The 13728-nt window shown below is 32.8% G+C and overlaps 1 protein-coding gene across 4 annotated transcripts in view; it reads left to right on the forward strand.

The window, feature by feature from the left end:
* The window catches only part of LOC143226237 (prolyl endopeptidase FAP-like), a 125001-nt gene that overhangs the window by 87916 nt on the left and 23357 nt on the right, over nt 1-13728 (forward strand). For all 4 annotated transcript variants that reach the window (XM_076456994.1, XM_076456996.1, XM_076456998.1 and 1 more), the window contains 4 exons: nt 1029-1198; nt 9491-9591; nt 10677-10806; nt 11773-11919. In XM_076456994.1, coding sequence (XP_076313109.1) covers nt 1029-1198; nt 9491-9591; nt 10677-10806; nt 11773-11919 — 548 coding nt within the window. The remainder of the gene's footprint in view (nt 1-1028; nt 1199-9490; nt 9592-10676; nt 10807-11772; nt 11920-13728) is intronic.

The raw sequence follows: 13728 nt of genomic DNA on the forward strand, positions 1-13728 counted from the left end.
AGGATTCTATTATCAAGAAGATAAGGACCTCAAACTCTCATGTAAACCATGGAGATATTACCTACCTGAGAAAGAAACTGTTGGAGTCATTTAAGTGATGCAATGGTCTCCACAGAGCCTTGATCTCAACCCATTTGAGCAGATCTGGGATTTAATATATCAAAAACTTGATGAAATAAAAAATTATTTCCTAAGAAACTCTATTGGAGTTGGAGTGTATTAGAGACATTTAGAGTAAAATCTTAAAGGGCACTGATTAAATATGTTGAAACAATGTCTGAAAGACTGTCTGCAGTTATTAAACCAAAGGGAGACACAAAAATATTAAGTTTGCTGAATTCAAGCACATTCACTAAGATTTTCTGTTGTACTAACTATTCATATTAATAAAATATTGATGGTTCATCTGTGATTTACCTTTCATTGATATTTGAAAGTAGCCTGAAATCTAATTTTTGATTTTGTTCTTTTCTTGTGATATACCACCCTTAATTTGACATATTTACAAAGACATTTCATGACTTAATTTTAAAACAGTTAACTTATTACAAAATAATAACAGAAAAGTAGGGTTCTTAGCTTTAATTAACACATTCCTAGGATATTTGTTTTTGGTTTAGTCACACCACTGCTGAATAGTTAAGTTTAGCACAGAACTAGAGTTTTTTTTTTTAATTTGGTGACAGTACAGTACTTGAGTTTTCTCTTTGCAACATTCATTGCTTACTTGTTGATATTAACATGATACTTGAATTCTTAGCTAAAATCTTGATACACCAACACTAGGAGTCTTGATTGTGTTTGAATTAGACCCATTACAGCTAGTTCATGCTAAATACAAAAACAAAGGCTGCTATCTTTAGTTAACTGAATTTCATTTTGTGTTGAAAGGCTGAACAATGAGAATTCTTACTGAAATATAGTAATATTTGAAATAATTTATATTAACAAGGATTTCTATTGAATTGATATGTATCAATATTATAAAACATAATGTAGTTGATTTTTTAAAATTTGTGTTCTGTTAGAGGAAATTTTATCTACAAACAATGCTGTCTGGTGGTCAGAAGATGGAAAGAAACTGTGCTATGCAACGTTTGATGACAGCAGTGTCAAAGAAATGAAATATCCATTTTATGGGAATTATGATGATGAAGATAATCTTTACCCCAAAATAATGAATTTACGATATCCCAAAGTAAGCAAACTTTTGAGTGACACTAACTTTATTTCAAATATTGCCAGATTCTAGGTTAAGTCTCAAAGTGCTGTCTTTTTTTTTTTTAATTTGAAGCGTTTTAAATTTATTGTTGAAAAATAATGACTTCAGACATTTAATCTTCTCACTGTAGGTTTAATATCTTGTAAACAACCATAAGCATAAAATAATCATTCAGTTCAAAAATATTTTTCAGCTAAAGTTCTCATAATCTCTAAATGCCTTAAGAGTAGCACTCCTAGCTTTGTAATTATTTGAAAAACCCTTTTAATATTTAGTTTACTAGTAATTTTCTTATAAACTTGAAGGTTTTAATTTGTTAATCATGTAATATCCTATTTATCACTTTAAGAATGAGATTATCATCATGGTACAGAAGTTTAAATGAAATATGTCCTACTTAAGTAAACATGATGAGATTATTAAAAGTTTTTCTTTTTTAGTTTGAATAATTTATTTCATTTATACTAGCCTCCTATTATCCATCTCAGTAGTAGGGACAGATGCTAAAATATCTTTTAACTATAATTAACGTTCCCAGGAGTGAGGACAAAAATCTAAAACATCTTTAACTAGTGCTAACACTTTCAGTACTGAAGACAGATTCTAAAATATTATCCTTAATTAGTGCTAACCTTATCCATAGTGAAGACAAGCTTCAAAATATCTTTTAAAATGAGTGTTAACTTTTTCAGTAGTGAAGAAATATTCTAATATATCTTCTTTATTTAGGGTTAATCTTCTTACATCTATGAAGAAGACCTTTGTACTTTGTTAATCATTTGGTGAGCTTCATAGACAGTATCATTGGCTCTGTCTTGTACTGCAAAATAGAATTTTGTTTACTTATTAGTATTTTTACACCATGATTATCTTTGATTTTAATACCTCATAAGAAGTTGTTTATGTTAGCTTTTCTTTGCACTTTGTTACATACAAACCTTTCAGAACACTTAGAGAATCGTTCATAAATACATTACATTTAAGAGAGAGAAAGATTTATTTGATATATATGTCTTGCAACCCTGCACAACTTACAGTCTCAGGTCTTTTATTATAAATAATATTAAACCCTAAGTTTCCCTCCATGCACAATTACAACATGAACATTTAATTTTGATATTTCTTTTATAACATAAATAACTTTTCCAATTCTAGTATGATCACTCACCTCAGTGTACAGATTAGCTGTTTTCCCCTTTCAGTTGACCCTGCACCTGTAATGGGTAAGGGTATTCATTTACTTAGTTCTTTCTCACCTTTCTTCTTCATTTGGATCTCACAAGGTGGTTAGTGTTGTTTCACAGGGTATGCTTTTCAAAAATTCTGCATTATGCCAGATAAGGGAAAGTACTCAATCAGTGGCCGTGGCCCAATCAGTAGTCACTTTGAGATGGGGCATTCTGTAAGACCACTGGAGCTCTACTTAAGGTGTTTATATAACTTCTCCCAGTCCAATCCAGACTATACTAATTCCATAGACTATTATGGAAAATATAGCATTAAAGTTGCATAACTAATGTTAATGCTTGCTGGCTTTCCAAAATAAGGTTTTGCAGTTACCCATTGCAATGTTACCTTTTTAGATTGAAGGACTAATGGGAATCTAGGCTTGTTCTCTGGGTCTCCCTGTGTGACTTCTGTTCTTGAATTGACCACAGGAGACCTTTGCCACCTACCAGCTGCCAGACACTGGGGTGGTGTATTATGGAGAATCCTCACAGATTGACACCTGACAGCTGATGCTAAAACGAGGGATCTCTCAACACTGAGAAGTGTGGAAGAGGTGTTTCCATAGTATAATGTGGACAACCCCAACATTACTTACATACCTCACAATCTCCAAGTGGATTTTCAACAAATAGCTCACTTACCTCTGTTTCAACTTTATCAACTCCTGTAAGGTCATGTCTTGGGAGGAAGCAAGCATTGTTTGTGGTGACAAGATCCAAATTACAAGTGATTTATTTAAAACCCCAGGATAAGCAGTTATTAGTGGGTACACAAGTCAAGCAACTCAAGGAATTTTACATGTAAAGCAAAGAATAAAGGACACTGAGTCCCATCCTACACAAGAGGATATATGCATTATTAACATTTATGAGCATGAAGGCTTCTTTTGCATTATTGTTTATTATCATAAAGAATTATACTTTTACCAACATTGATTAACATAAGTGTTTATGATGTTTATAACCTTAATGCCTTATCTACATTACTTGGTTAACTTTAATGATTTTTGCATTACATGTCATGGTTCCTCCTGGCAATATTAACAGTTAAGGGGGATTAGCAATTAAATTTTACATGGAATTAATATAGTACAAATCTTACATGTATATATAAACTGTGTTATTGTATATGTTGGAAACTTAGCTGAAAAACTGAAGCAACTGGAACACCTAGAAAACCTGGAACCTTCTAGAGTAACTTCAAGGCCAGGGCACCCTAATATCAAGGACAACCTTGCATTTGGTCCAAAGGCATTGCTTTTTAAATGGTTTTCAGCATAATCCATTCACATTATTAAGGGTAGACTTCAGGGTGATTAGTCCAGCAATTAGAGTGGACTCATCTTTTTTTGGCTAACATTGCAAAATGTGAAGTGAATTGTCTGTAAAAATCTACAAAACCTAGAAATTCAAAATATCTTTTATTGTTTTTTGGAACTTTATAATTTGTACATACTTCCAATTTCTTTGGATCAGGTTAAAACACCTTTTGCAATTACCACGTAACTCAAGTGTATTTACTTCTCTTCTTAAACATTGTCATTTGCTTGATTTAAGCTTTAAATTAGAATTACGGAGTCTGTTGAATACATGTTTCAGTCTCTAAATGTTCTTCAAAAGTGGCTGCAAAAGTAATGACATTATCTGAATAACAGTAACATTCTGAATTCTGCAATCCTGATAATAAAATGTCCATCAATCTCTGTAGGAAGCATATTACCTTTAGGTAATATGAAAATTTTTTGCCTTCTTTTCTTCTATCTCTACTTGCCAATAACCATTTTACATATCCACAGACGAAAAATATTTACTGTTAGTTAATCTATCCAATGCCTCTTGGATATTCGGTAATGGATAATGGTTTTTGACAGTAATATATGTCAGTTTTTGAAAGTGCACACAGAACCTCAACCCACCATTTGTATTATGTTTGAGTATTATTGGTGATGCACAGGGGTGTAGATCCTGGGGGGATGAGAGATACATCCCCCTCATTTTAGGTGGGGGGTATGGTGCATTCAATCATCACCCCTACAGTTTGGTCTGTTGAATTGTTTTATTGCATTACAGGCCTACAAATTGTGTGTTTGTTCTTGTGATTCTCGTGTTTTTACCAATCGAATTACATAATTAGGCCTAGATGTAGGCTTTTTAAGTAACCAAAATGTACATCTTTAATATAGGCGTGCTTCTAAGCTTTTCGATCTAAGCGATAGTTCATAAGTATAAGTCAGTAAGCCTAAGTATACATGTAAAGCTTGCAAACACTATCACAGAATCTACCTGCATCTTGTATGCTCAGATCGATTGTCGAACGCCTTACTCTCCTCAGCTGCCGGCTGCTGATGTTCAGGCTGCTCAGATCGAGATGTGCCCTACATCATCCCCTACATCAACAGGGCTCATTATCCTAGCCGGTTTTATTGTCAAACGCCTTACTCTCCTCAGCTGCTCTGACCACTTTAGTCTGAGCCTCAATTTTACAACAGGGCTCATTAGACCTGTGTTTGTGGCCCTCATTAATCCATGAAATTTCAGATTATCACTGCCTTCTAATAAAGTGCCAGTGCTTTATGGTAAAAAAAAACAATATATTCTCTTATTATAAATAGTAAATATATTGTATTTTCTTGTATAATTTGAACACAAAAGGAGCTATTTCATCAGCCTAAAGTCTCTACTCGAATTGTATTGCTAGTTTTTGTTCAGGTGTTTTTATTTAATAGATGTATGTATAGACATTATATCACAACGTGTTTGCCTTTTGATGAGCTTTAACAGGAATATAATATATTTGTGATTGTTTAAGTATTTTGTGAGAAACTTGCAATTACTTGTGTTGTAACCAGCACACATTATTGTCCCAGCGATGCCCGGGCAGTCAGTCGACATGGTAGTCACTGTGAGGTTTGCGCGTTTGACTTAAATACATTGTACAGTTCAGGTCTGCTTCCATCCTGTTCTATCTTCGTTTGTTATACGTTAGAATTTTTCAATAAAGACTGTATTTTAGGCTTTTGAGTCATCTGGGAAACAGATTCCAATTATGAGAAGCAAACATCTGAAACTTTTTGATATCAGACAGTTCTGCAAGCCAGTTATTAGTACTACAAGTGACAATGCAGATGCAGATAATCCAACAACCTCAAGCAAAGGAATAGAAAGTTGGCATACAGAGGAAATACCATGTTCATCAAAGGACGAGTCTGAAAATGCTTGTGCAATTATTGCACATCATGAACCACCAGATAGATGTGAAACAAGTTTGTGCAGTAATGAAAAATCTGACACTCCACAGATACAGTGTGGAAAGCCATATCATCCAGATGTACAACTAATACCATGACAGAAAGCAAAATCTCAAAATATCAACTTCCAGGGCAAGTGGTTTGATGAGTTCCCATGGCTGCACTTTGACAATCAGACTTAAAAAGTCGTATGTTTTCATTGTGCAAAGGCGGAAAATAGAGGCCTTTTTGCAGGGAAATTTGAGAGGTCAGTAGAGTATACCTTCATATTCATTGGTTTTTACAACTGGAAAAAGGCAAAACAGAAATTCAACGAACACCAATTCTCCTCTCAGCACAGATTCGCTATATCTCCAGAAGGTTCACTTGATGTAATTCCAGTGACTGTCCAGCTACATCATGGAAAAAAAGAAGCAGCAGGAAGAATGCAAAAGAAGTCTAGCCAAAATATTAAGAAGTTTATGTTTCTTACTCTTACTGCATCAAGGTTTAGCATTACATGGACATACTGATATGGAGGGGAACTTCCTGCAGTTAATGAAGCTCCTGGAAGAGGAAGATCCTGAGTTGATAGCCTACTTGTCAAAGGAAACCACATTCACATCACTCCAGGCTCAGAGTGAAATAATGGAAATGTTCAGCCATCAAATACTGAGGAACATAGCACACAAAGTGCAGCAAACTAAAATCTTTGCATTAATAGTTGATGGCACTCAAGAGGTTATAGCTGCCGAACAGGAAGCAATATGTGCACGATATGTAGATGAGAACCTTGATGTCCATGAGACATTTCTTGGTTTGTACAGTGTTTCAAATACAACTGGCAAAACAATATCCTCGACTATACTTGATGTACTGACCAGACTCAATTTACCACTGTCAGGATGAAGAGCACAAACTTATGATGGAGCCGCTAACATGAGTTATACAGTGGATGCCAGGCAAAAATAAAAGAGAAGCAACTGTCAGCTTTGTTTTTCACTGTAGAGCACACAAGGCTAATTGAATAATGCAACATGCAGATGAAGCTTGTAAATGTGTTCAAGATTCTATCCAGTGGGTCTTGCTTCAGAGGTCAGGCAAATACAAGATAATCTTTGAAAATATTAAATCGTCAGACAGCCACAATGGTCCAGTTAAATACATCTGCCCACTGAATCCAACATGCTGGTTGTGCTACCTATCTGCAATTACATGTGCTAATGATCACTACAGTGACATTGTTGATTCTTTGTCTGAATTAGCAAATGAAAAATCAGATGTAGCAGTGAAAGCACGAGGTATGCTGGAAAGATTTGAGAAAGAAAAGACAGTTTTAGGATTGTTGATGGCTCGCATCCATTAGCTGCATTAGAGGAACCAAACCATGCATTCTAAGCAAAATCAGTGACAGTATCTGCAATGACAGTTGAGCAATTGCGGGTATTGCAAACAGAGGAAAATTACAACAAGATATTTGATGAAGCCGAGAAAAAGGTAGCTTCCCTAGATGTGGTGCCTATTGAACTACCACGCATTCGCAGACCCCCCAGAAAGATCACAGGTGATGGTTCAGCACACCATTCTGCAACAGCTGGAGGTTACTACAGAAGCCAATATTTTGAATTTGTGGACACAGTCATACAACATCTGACCACTAGATTCAATGGAGACAACAATGGCTTGAGGCAATATCTGGCACTTGAGAACATGATCACATCTGGCAAGATTGGAAACTAAGTTATAAACTTCTATCCAGAAATCTCTGCATAAAGGCTCGAGTTTCAGTTGCCCATGTTCAAAGGAACAACAAAAGCAGTATCTCTGAAAGGTGGGAAGGATGCTTACTGTAAAATGCATGAAACAAACCAGCAGATGTTTAGTGAAGTGTTTCTTCTCATGAAAATTTTGTTTGTATGTCCAGTATCCAGCTGCGAATGTGAACACAGCTTTTCTGCATTCAGACGGTTGAGGACATGGTTAAGATCAACTATGTGGCAGTTTTACACACTTACAAGATGAGGTTGACAAGATAAATACAGAAGAGCTTATGAAAGAATTTATAAACAGATCATCACAAAGGAGGTCTATGTTTGGGAACATGTAGACTAGAGGACTAAATGAATCTTACTTCAATGAAAAGTATGAATAATTATGTGCTACATTGTATTGATGTGTGATTTTCAAGAGTTCACAAAGACATTTTAATTATTTTTATCAAACAACATGAACAATTTTTCAGTAGATATAAACTTATCAAGGGTAATTACTGATTTTATTAATATTTTAAAACGTAATTCATGCAGTGAAAGTTATTAGCAACCTTGTCAAGTATAATGGCCATCTTTTATACTGTGCAGTGTGCAGGAATAAATTTATGTGGCAGTTAATTTGTGACACATTTGTCTTTATTCTATTAACATTTTGAAAACTGTTCACAACACCTCACTTACACAAGCCTACATGGAAATCTTGAAGTATCGTGGCAACAAGATTACTCTGTGACTGCATGTTTACAGCTTTCAGGTTCATGTAATCAGAGATTACCAATTTGCAAATTGAACAGTCTACATAAGTGGTTGCAAAAATCATCCCCCCCATCAGGTGTAAAAATCTATGCCCCTGGTGATGCATAAGGACTACTACTGTCCTTTATTACATGTTGATTATATATATCTTTTACACATGCTTCTAATTCAATGTGGTGCTTTGCTGACACTCAAAAGGACCTCTGTACTAAATACTTATTATCACTTAACACTATTTTCTGTTTTACCATATTTGTGCACCTATTAGAAACATTTTTTCCTTCTGTGGAAAGCTAATGCATATTTAATTTACTTGTTTTATTAGTACAGTTTATCTATTGCAGTTAATAAAGCCCTCCTTATATTTCTGTACTAAATGATTGGCTTTTGTTGTTCGTTTCCTACATTAGTTAGTGTATGTATGCATGCTTTGAACTCAAACAATAATGTCTTGTTAAATAAAATTTATAATCAATATTTAATTCTCTATATAATGTCTTCTGGCCATGAATATTGCTTTGGGCATTACCTTGGAAGAGGTCTTATATTTAGATGGCAAAATTTTCATGACCCAAAGGTGCATCAAAGATTTTCTTAATGCAGTTTTGTATCTTATGCTAATCTACAGTCAACACAAGTGTCATTGACCCAAATAAAATAGTGAAATAAATCAGTTTTCAAATTTTGTCACAACATTTAAAATAAAGGTGTCTTTCCTTCCAACTTGGATTAAAATTAAAGGATCAGTCTGAGGACTTTCCATTGTGGGAAATTTTACTTCATCTGACTCTCAAACACCTTGCTATATTAATAATTTCTATATGTTAAGATAAATCTCCGAATTTTATCATTTTGTATAAATTTTCTAATATAACTAGACAAATTTGTAGAAAAATGATAAATTGTGGTAACTGTTTACTATATGTTATAGATTTTGTGACTGGTTTATATAATAAGTAGTGTTACATAATTATTCATCTTAATTTGAACTATATTATCAAGACTTTTATGCTAAACCACTGTTTGACCAAACATTTATAACTCAATATCTGTTCCGACATAAAAATCTGGAATCAAGTATAATTTAGTTGAATTTATGTAAGGTAGTTTTTCTACTTATTTCTTTTCATAATCTTTTTATAATTATGATGTTCATATTGAATGAATTACATTCACGACATAATCATATTGTGTGTGTTTTGTTTTAATTCATTACCTTTACTGTAGCAAAATAATTTAACATTGTTTTCATGGTTCTAATTATTTTCGTCTCTCACTAATTAGCCAGGAACAAGTAATCCTAAAGTGATGCTACAGGTTGTGGAGTTAAGTACAAATCCTAGTCATCCAGAAAATATGACAATTCCTGAAGAAATGAAGGATAAGTAAGCCTATCATTTATATTGGCTTTACAAATATGTTCTCTGTGGTGGATGAGTGTGAATGAAATGTGTTAGAAAAATGAACATTTTTTCATACAAACAGAAAAATAACTTTTAGTCATCAAAATGAAAGATCTAGGTACATATATTTAAGTAATCATCAGTGTATAAAGTTGTATTGTTATTACGTCTATCACAAAGTGATGCTGAACTATTCTATTGATCTACACTACAGGTGTCAAACAGTATTCATGTAGCCATGTACAGTCATCAGTACTTGTCAGTATCTCAACTTGTATTGTTCTTTGTACTGTGCTGATCATTTAATCAACACTGTAGCTGTTGAGCATTTTTTAACAAAACTGTGTAACTTTATCACAAGTCCTGACTATGTAAAGCTAATATATTGTTAAATAAATCTGCTTGTGACTGTATTATTAAAAGTAAATGTACAGAATATTAGTATTGGAACAACTTGTGAATTTAGCAATATTAGTATGTGAGTGTTGGTATTGCAGCAAATGGGCATTATTATTTAAAAAAAATGTAATTTCTTAATTGTGCTGAGAAAACCAGTAAAGAATGATATGTGCAGCTTTGCAGTTACTGTGTGGAAGAATATTGTAGAAGGTATATGAAAAGATACAATTTTTCGAAATAAATAAAAATGGTGTATGTCAAATTAAAAGAAAATTTTTATTAGAAAATAGTATACATGATTTTACCCAATAAGACATAGTGTAAAATAAGACAGATAGTTTGTATAAATTATCATATGGGGTTATGGTATTTTCTTGAAAAGCATTATGTAATTATAACAGATAGATGTTGTGATATTAACATAAAAGATATTGTGTCATGAAGGAAAATAGATAGTGTGATTTTATGATGATAGATTGTGTGTGATGAAAGAAGGCATATGCTATAATGCTAACCAAAAAATTGGGATGTGAAGGAAGGAAGCTGTTGTGATGTCAACTGTGTAAGTGTGCAGCAGATGATAGTTGTAGTATTTGTTAGCTTTTTTGTTCAGTAAAAGGTGTTCATTAAGAGTTGTAATCGACTATATAAAGTTTTGTTTTACACAGAGACCATTATATCACCCAAGTTACATGGATTGATAACAGTCGTCTATTAGTGGTATGGCTATGCAGATCACAGAATTATTCTATAATCAGTATATGTGAAAAAGTTAATAATAGATGGCAATGTGTAAAGGTAAGAGACAAATCTTATTTAAAATGATAATTTCATTACTGGGTATTGAAGAAGTAAGAGTTAGTTCTGAGGAAGTTTGTAAATTCTTTGTATTTAAATTTATAACTTGTGAATCGTAATAATACGTTAACTATGGTAATATTTCAGACATTCAAATATGTCTTTATTTATATTATTAATAACTCAAACATTTTACTATTTCTTTGTTATCTTCTTATTTTAATCATATGAACAACTAATCAGATATATGTCTCTTTCCTTGATCAGTTAAATTTGCCTTTATTCATGATTCTTGGATATGCACAAATATGTCTGTCCCCTAGGTTTTTTAAAATGTCTGGTTTCAGTTTTCTAGGTATTAACATTTCAACTAATTGATGTGTTTCAATTTTAAAGGTACATTGATATTGAAATAAATCTAATATTTTTCTTTTTTGGTGTATATTATGTTTTAATTACTTTAACATCTTTTATTATTCTCATTATGTTGACATCCCAAATCTGTTAGGTGTTTCAGTTTCTAAATTGTCTTAATATTTTACACAGCAAGATATACTTATTAGGCATCTCGCTTTTCAAGTGCTTAAATATGCTTCATTTCTCGAATAATATTGATATCTTAAACACAAAAATATGTGGTAATCTTGATTAAGTTTAAGCTTAAACCAGTCAAACACTTCTCAGTGTCCTTGTAAGCTGAAAGCTACGCATGATTTGGTTGTGACAGTACATAATGGTTGTATCTTAAAAGTATATGTTTCTTAAGATTTAATCACATTGATCCTCTAGATTTCTAGAATTATATTATGGCTTATTTTGTATTCCAAATATTTGGACAAAAGAAATATTTTGCTAGGTTTTGTTTTTACAACTTCATTACTTACACACAATCTGTAGTCTGTTTCTAGACTAATTGAAAACTTGTTGAAAGTGTTTCATAACTGAAAATAAGAACTTTTTATTCAGAATGTAGAAGAAAAAAGCACCTCTGGTTGGGTAGAACTTTACGATAAACTTGTCATCAGTGAAGATAAGAAGGCTTACTTTGTACGTTTGCCAGTTAATGATGGTTTGAATGGAAAATTTCGTCATGTTTTCAAAGTGGACATACAGGTAAATTTGAAAGCTACTAAGCCTGTATTTTAAGTAGTTCTTACTTGTGTTATAAAGTAAAACTTTACAAAAACATATATGTGAAGCACTAAAGACACCTACTAACTGTTAATTGCTGTTTTGGATTATATAAGAATAAAGTGTTGTAATAATGCTTTTGTTTTTTATCAGAGAGACAAGATCAGTTAAGTTTGATAATCCTTTTCAATAGTAAATACATTTTTTGTTATTAAATAAACAGACACTATAGAATCTCTTAATCTTGAATAAGCAGAAAGTATATACTTTATTTTTGAGTGCTTTTTATGCTTTATATAAATTTTGTTAGCACAAGGTGGAATTTAATATTCAAAAGAAGGTAAGAATTCCTATAACTAGACGAGAGCAGATGTTAAACGGGTTTGCAGTTATTTCAGTTGAAAGAGGTGTGAGATGGAAAGTTGTCCTTGCTCAAACTGGCAATTGGTAGTAAAATGAAACATATTACACCTCTATGTTTTAAGGATTCAGAAAAGAGAAACATAGATAGCTTCCTTTAGTGGTTTAGTGAGATGGTCACAGAGCTAATTAGTGGATTATCTACTGAAAGAGATGTTGTTCCTTACTTCCTGGCCCACAATTCTGATTCACAATTTGTGGGTTGTGGGTTTTAATCCTCATCCCACCAAATATTCTTTCCCTTTCAGTCATGGGGCCATTATAAAGTTACAGGCAATTCCAATATTCGTTGGTAAAAGAGTAACTCAAGAGTTGGCAGTGGGTGATGATGTCCAGCTATCTTCCCTCTAGTCTTATACTGTTAAATTATGGATGGTTAGTACAGATAGCCCTTGTGTAGCTTTATGCAAAGTTCAAAACAAACCAAAAACCAAACCTTACTTTCTAAGATATTGAGTAATGTTTGACATTGAGATGTCTGTGGGACACTGGATGACAACTGCTGTATTACTATACAGTTAGGATGACATGGTATTTGGTAAACAAACAGTGCAACCCTAATTTTATGAGCTACATAAGATATTAAAAATCTGGTATATAAACATACAATGTGTTTTCTAGTCAAGAAAGTCATTTAGTTGATTTCATTGTACCAGCCTTTGCTTTTTTTATTATTGACTGAAGATAACATTGATTCTTAATTTTGAGGCTTCAATACTGCACATATTGGAAGAATGTAGACAGCAGTGTCCTTCAGTAGTAAATCAGATGATGTTTTGAGGTTAAAACTGTCTTCATGTTTGAATAAGGAATATCTGTTACATTAATAATGCTAGTCACTCTGGGTGTATCTGATGTTACCTTTAAGTAACAAATATTAGATTTAAACAGTTTGGTACATGATTTTGAAGTATTCAGTTGAGACAGAAGTAACAGTTTCAGTCCAGTAAAAGAAGCAGTCCACCATCTAAGCATATATACACACTGTACTCTTTTTATAATGAAACTTTTGCTGTTGTATTTTTATATTGTGTACAGACCTTTATTTTGTTTGTAAAAATCTGATATTCAGAAAAACTCAATACAACTGTGCCATAAATATCTTGTTAGATCTCTTGTTATTCAGCATATCTATCCCATTTTTCCAGGATTAATTAGTTCTAACTTAATACAACACAAAAAAACAAAATTTCTGGAGCACATATGCATATTATTACTTGCATTGTAACTCATTAAGTTTCAAATGTCAGGATAGCTGATGCCTAGAATATCAGCGATTTGTATGACTGGAGACTATTATTAGAAACTTTAAACATTGGAAAACTAAAAGATATTTGTAGCCTATATTTTCTGAACTATTATACAGACTTG

This window comes from Tachypleus tridentatus, chromosome 9 (assembly GCF_004210375.1).
Source record: "Tachypleus tridentatus isolate NWPU-2018 chromosome 9, ASM421037v1, whole genome shotgun sequence".
Lineage (NCBI taxonomy): Eukaryota > Metazoa > Arthropoda > Merostomata > Xiphosura > Limulidae > Tachypleus > Tachypleus tridentatus.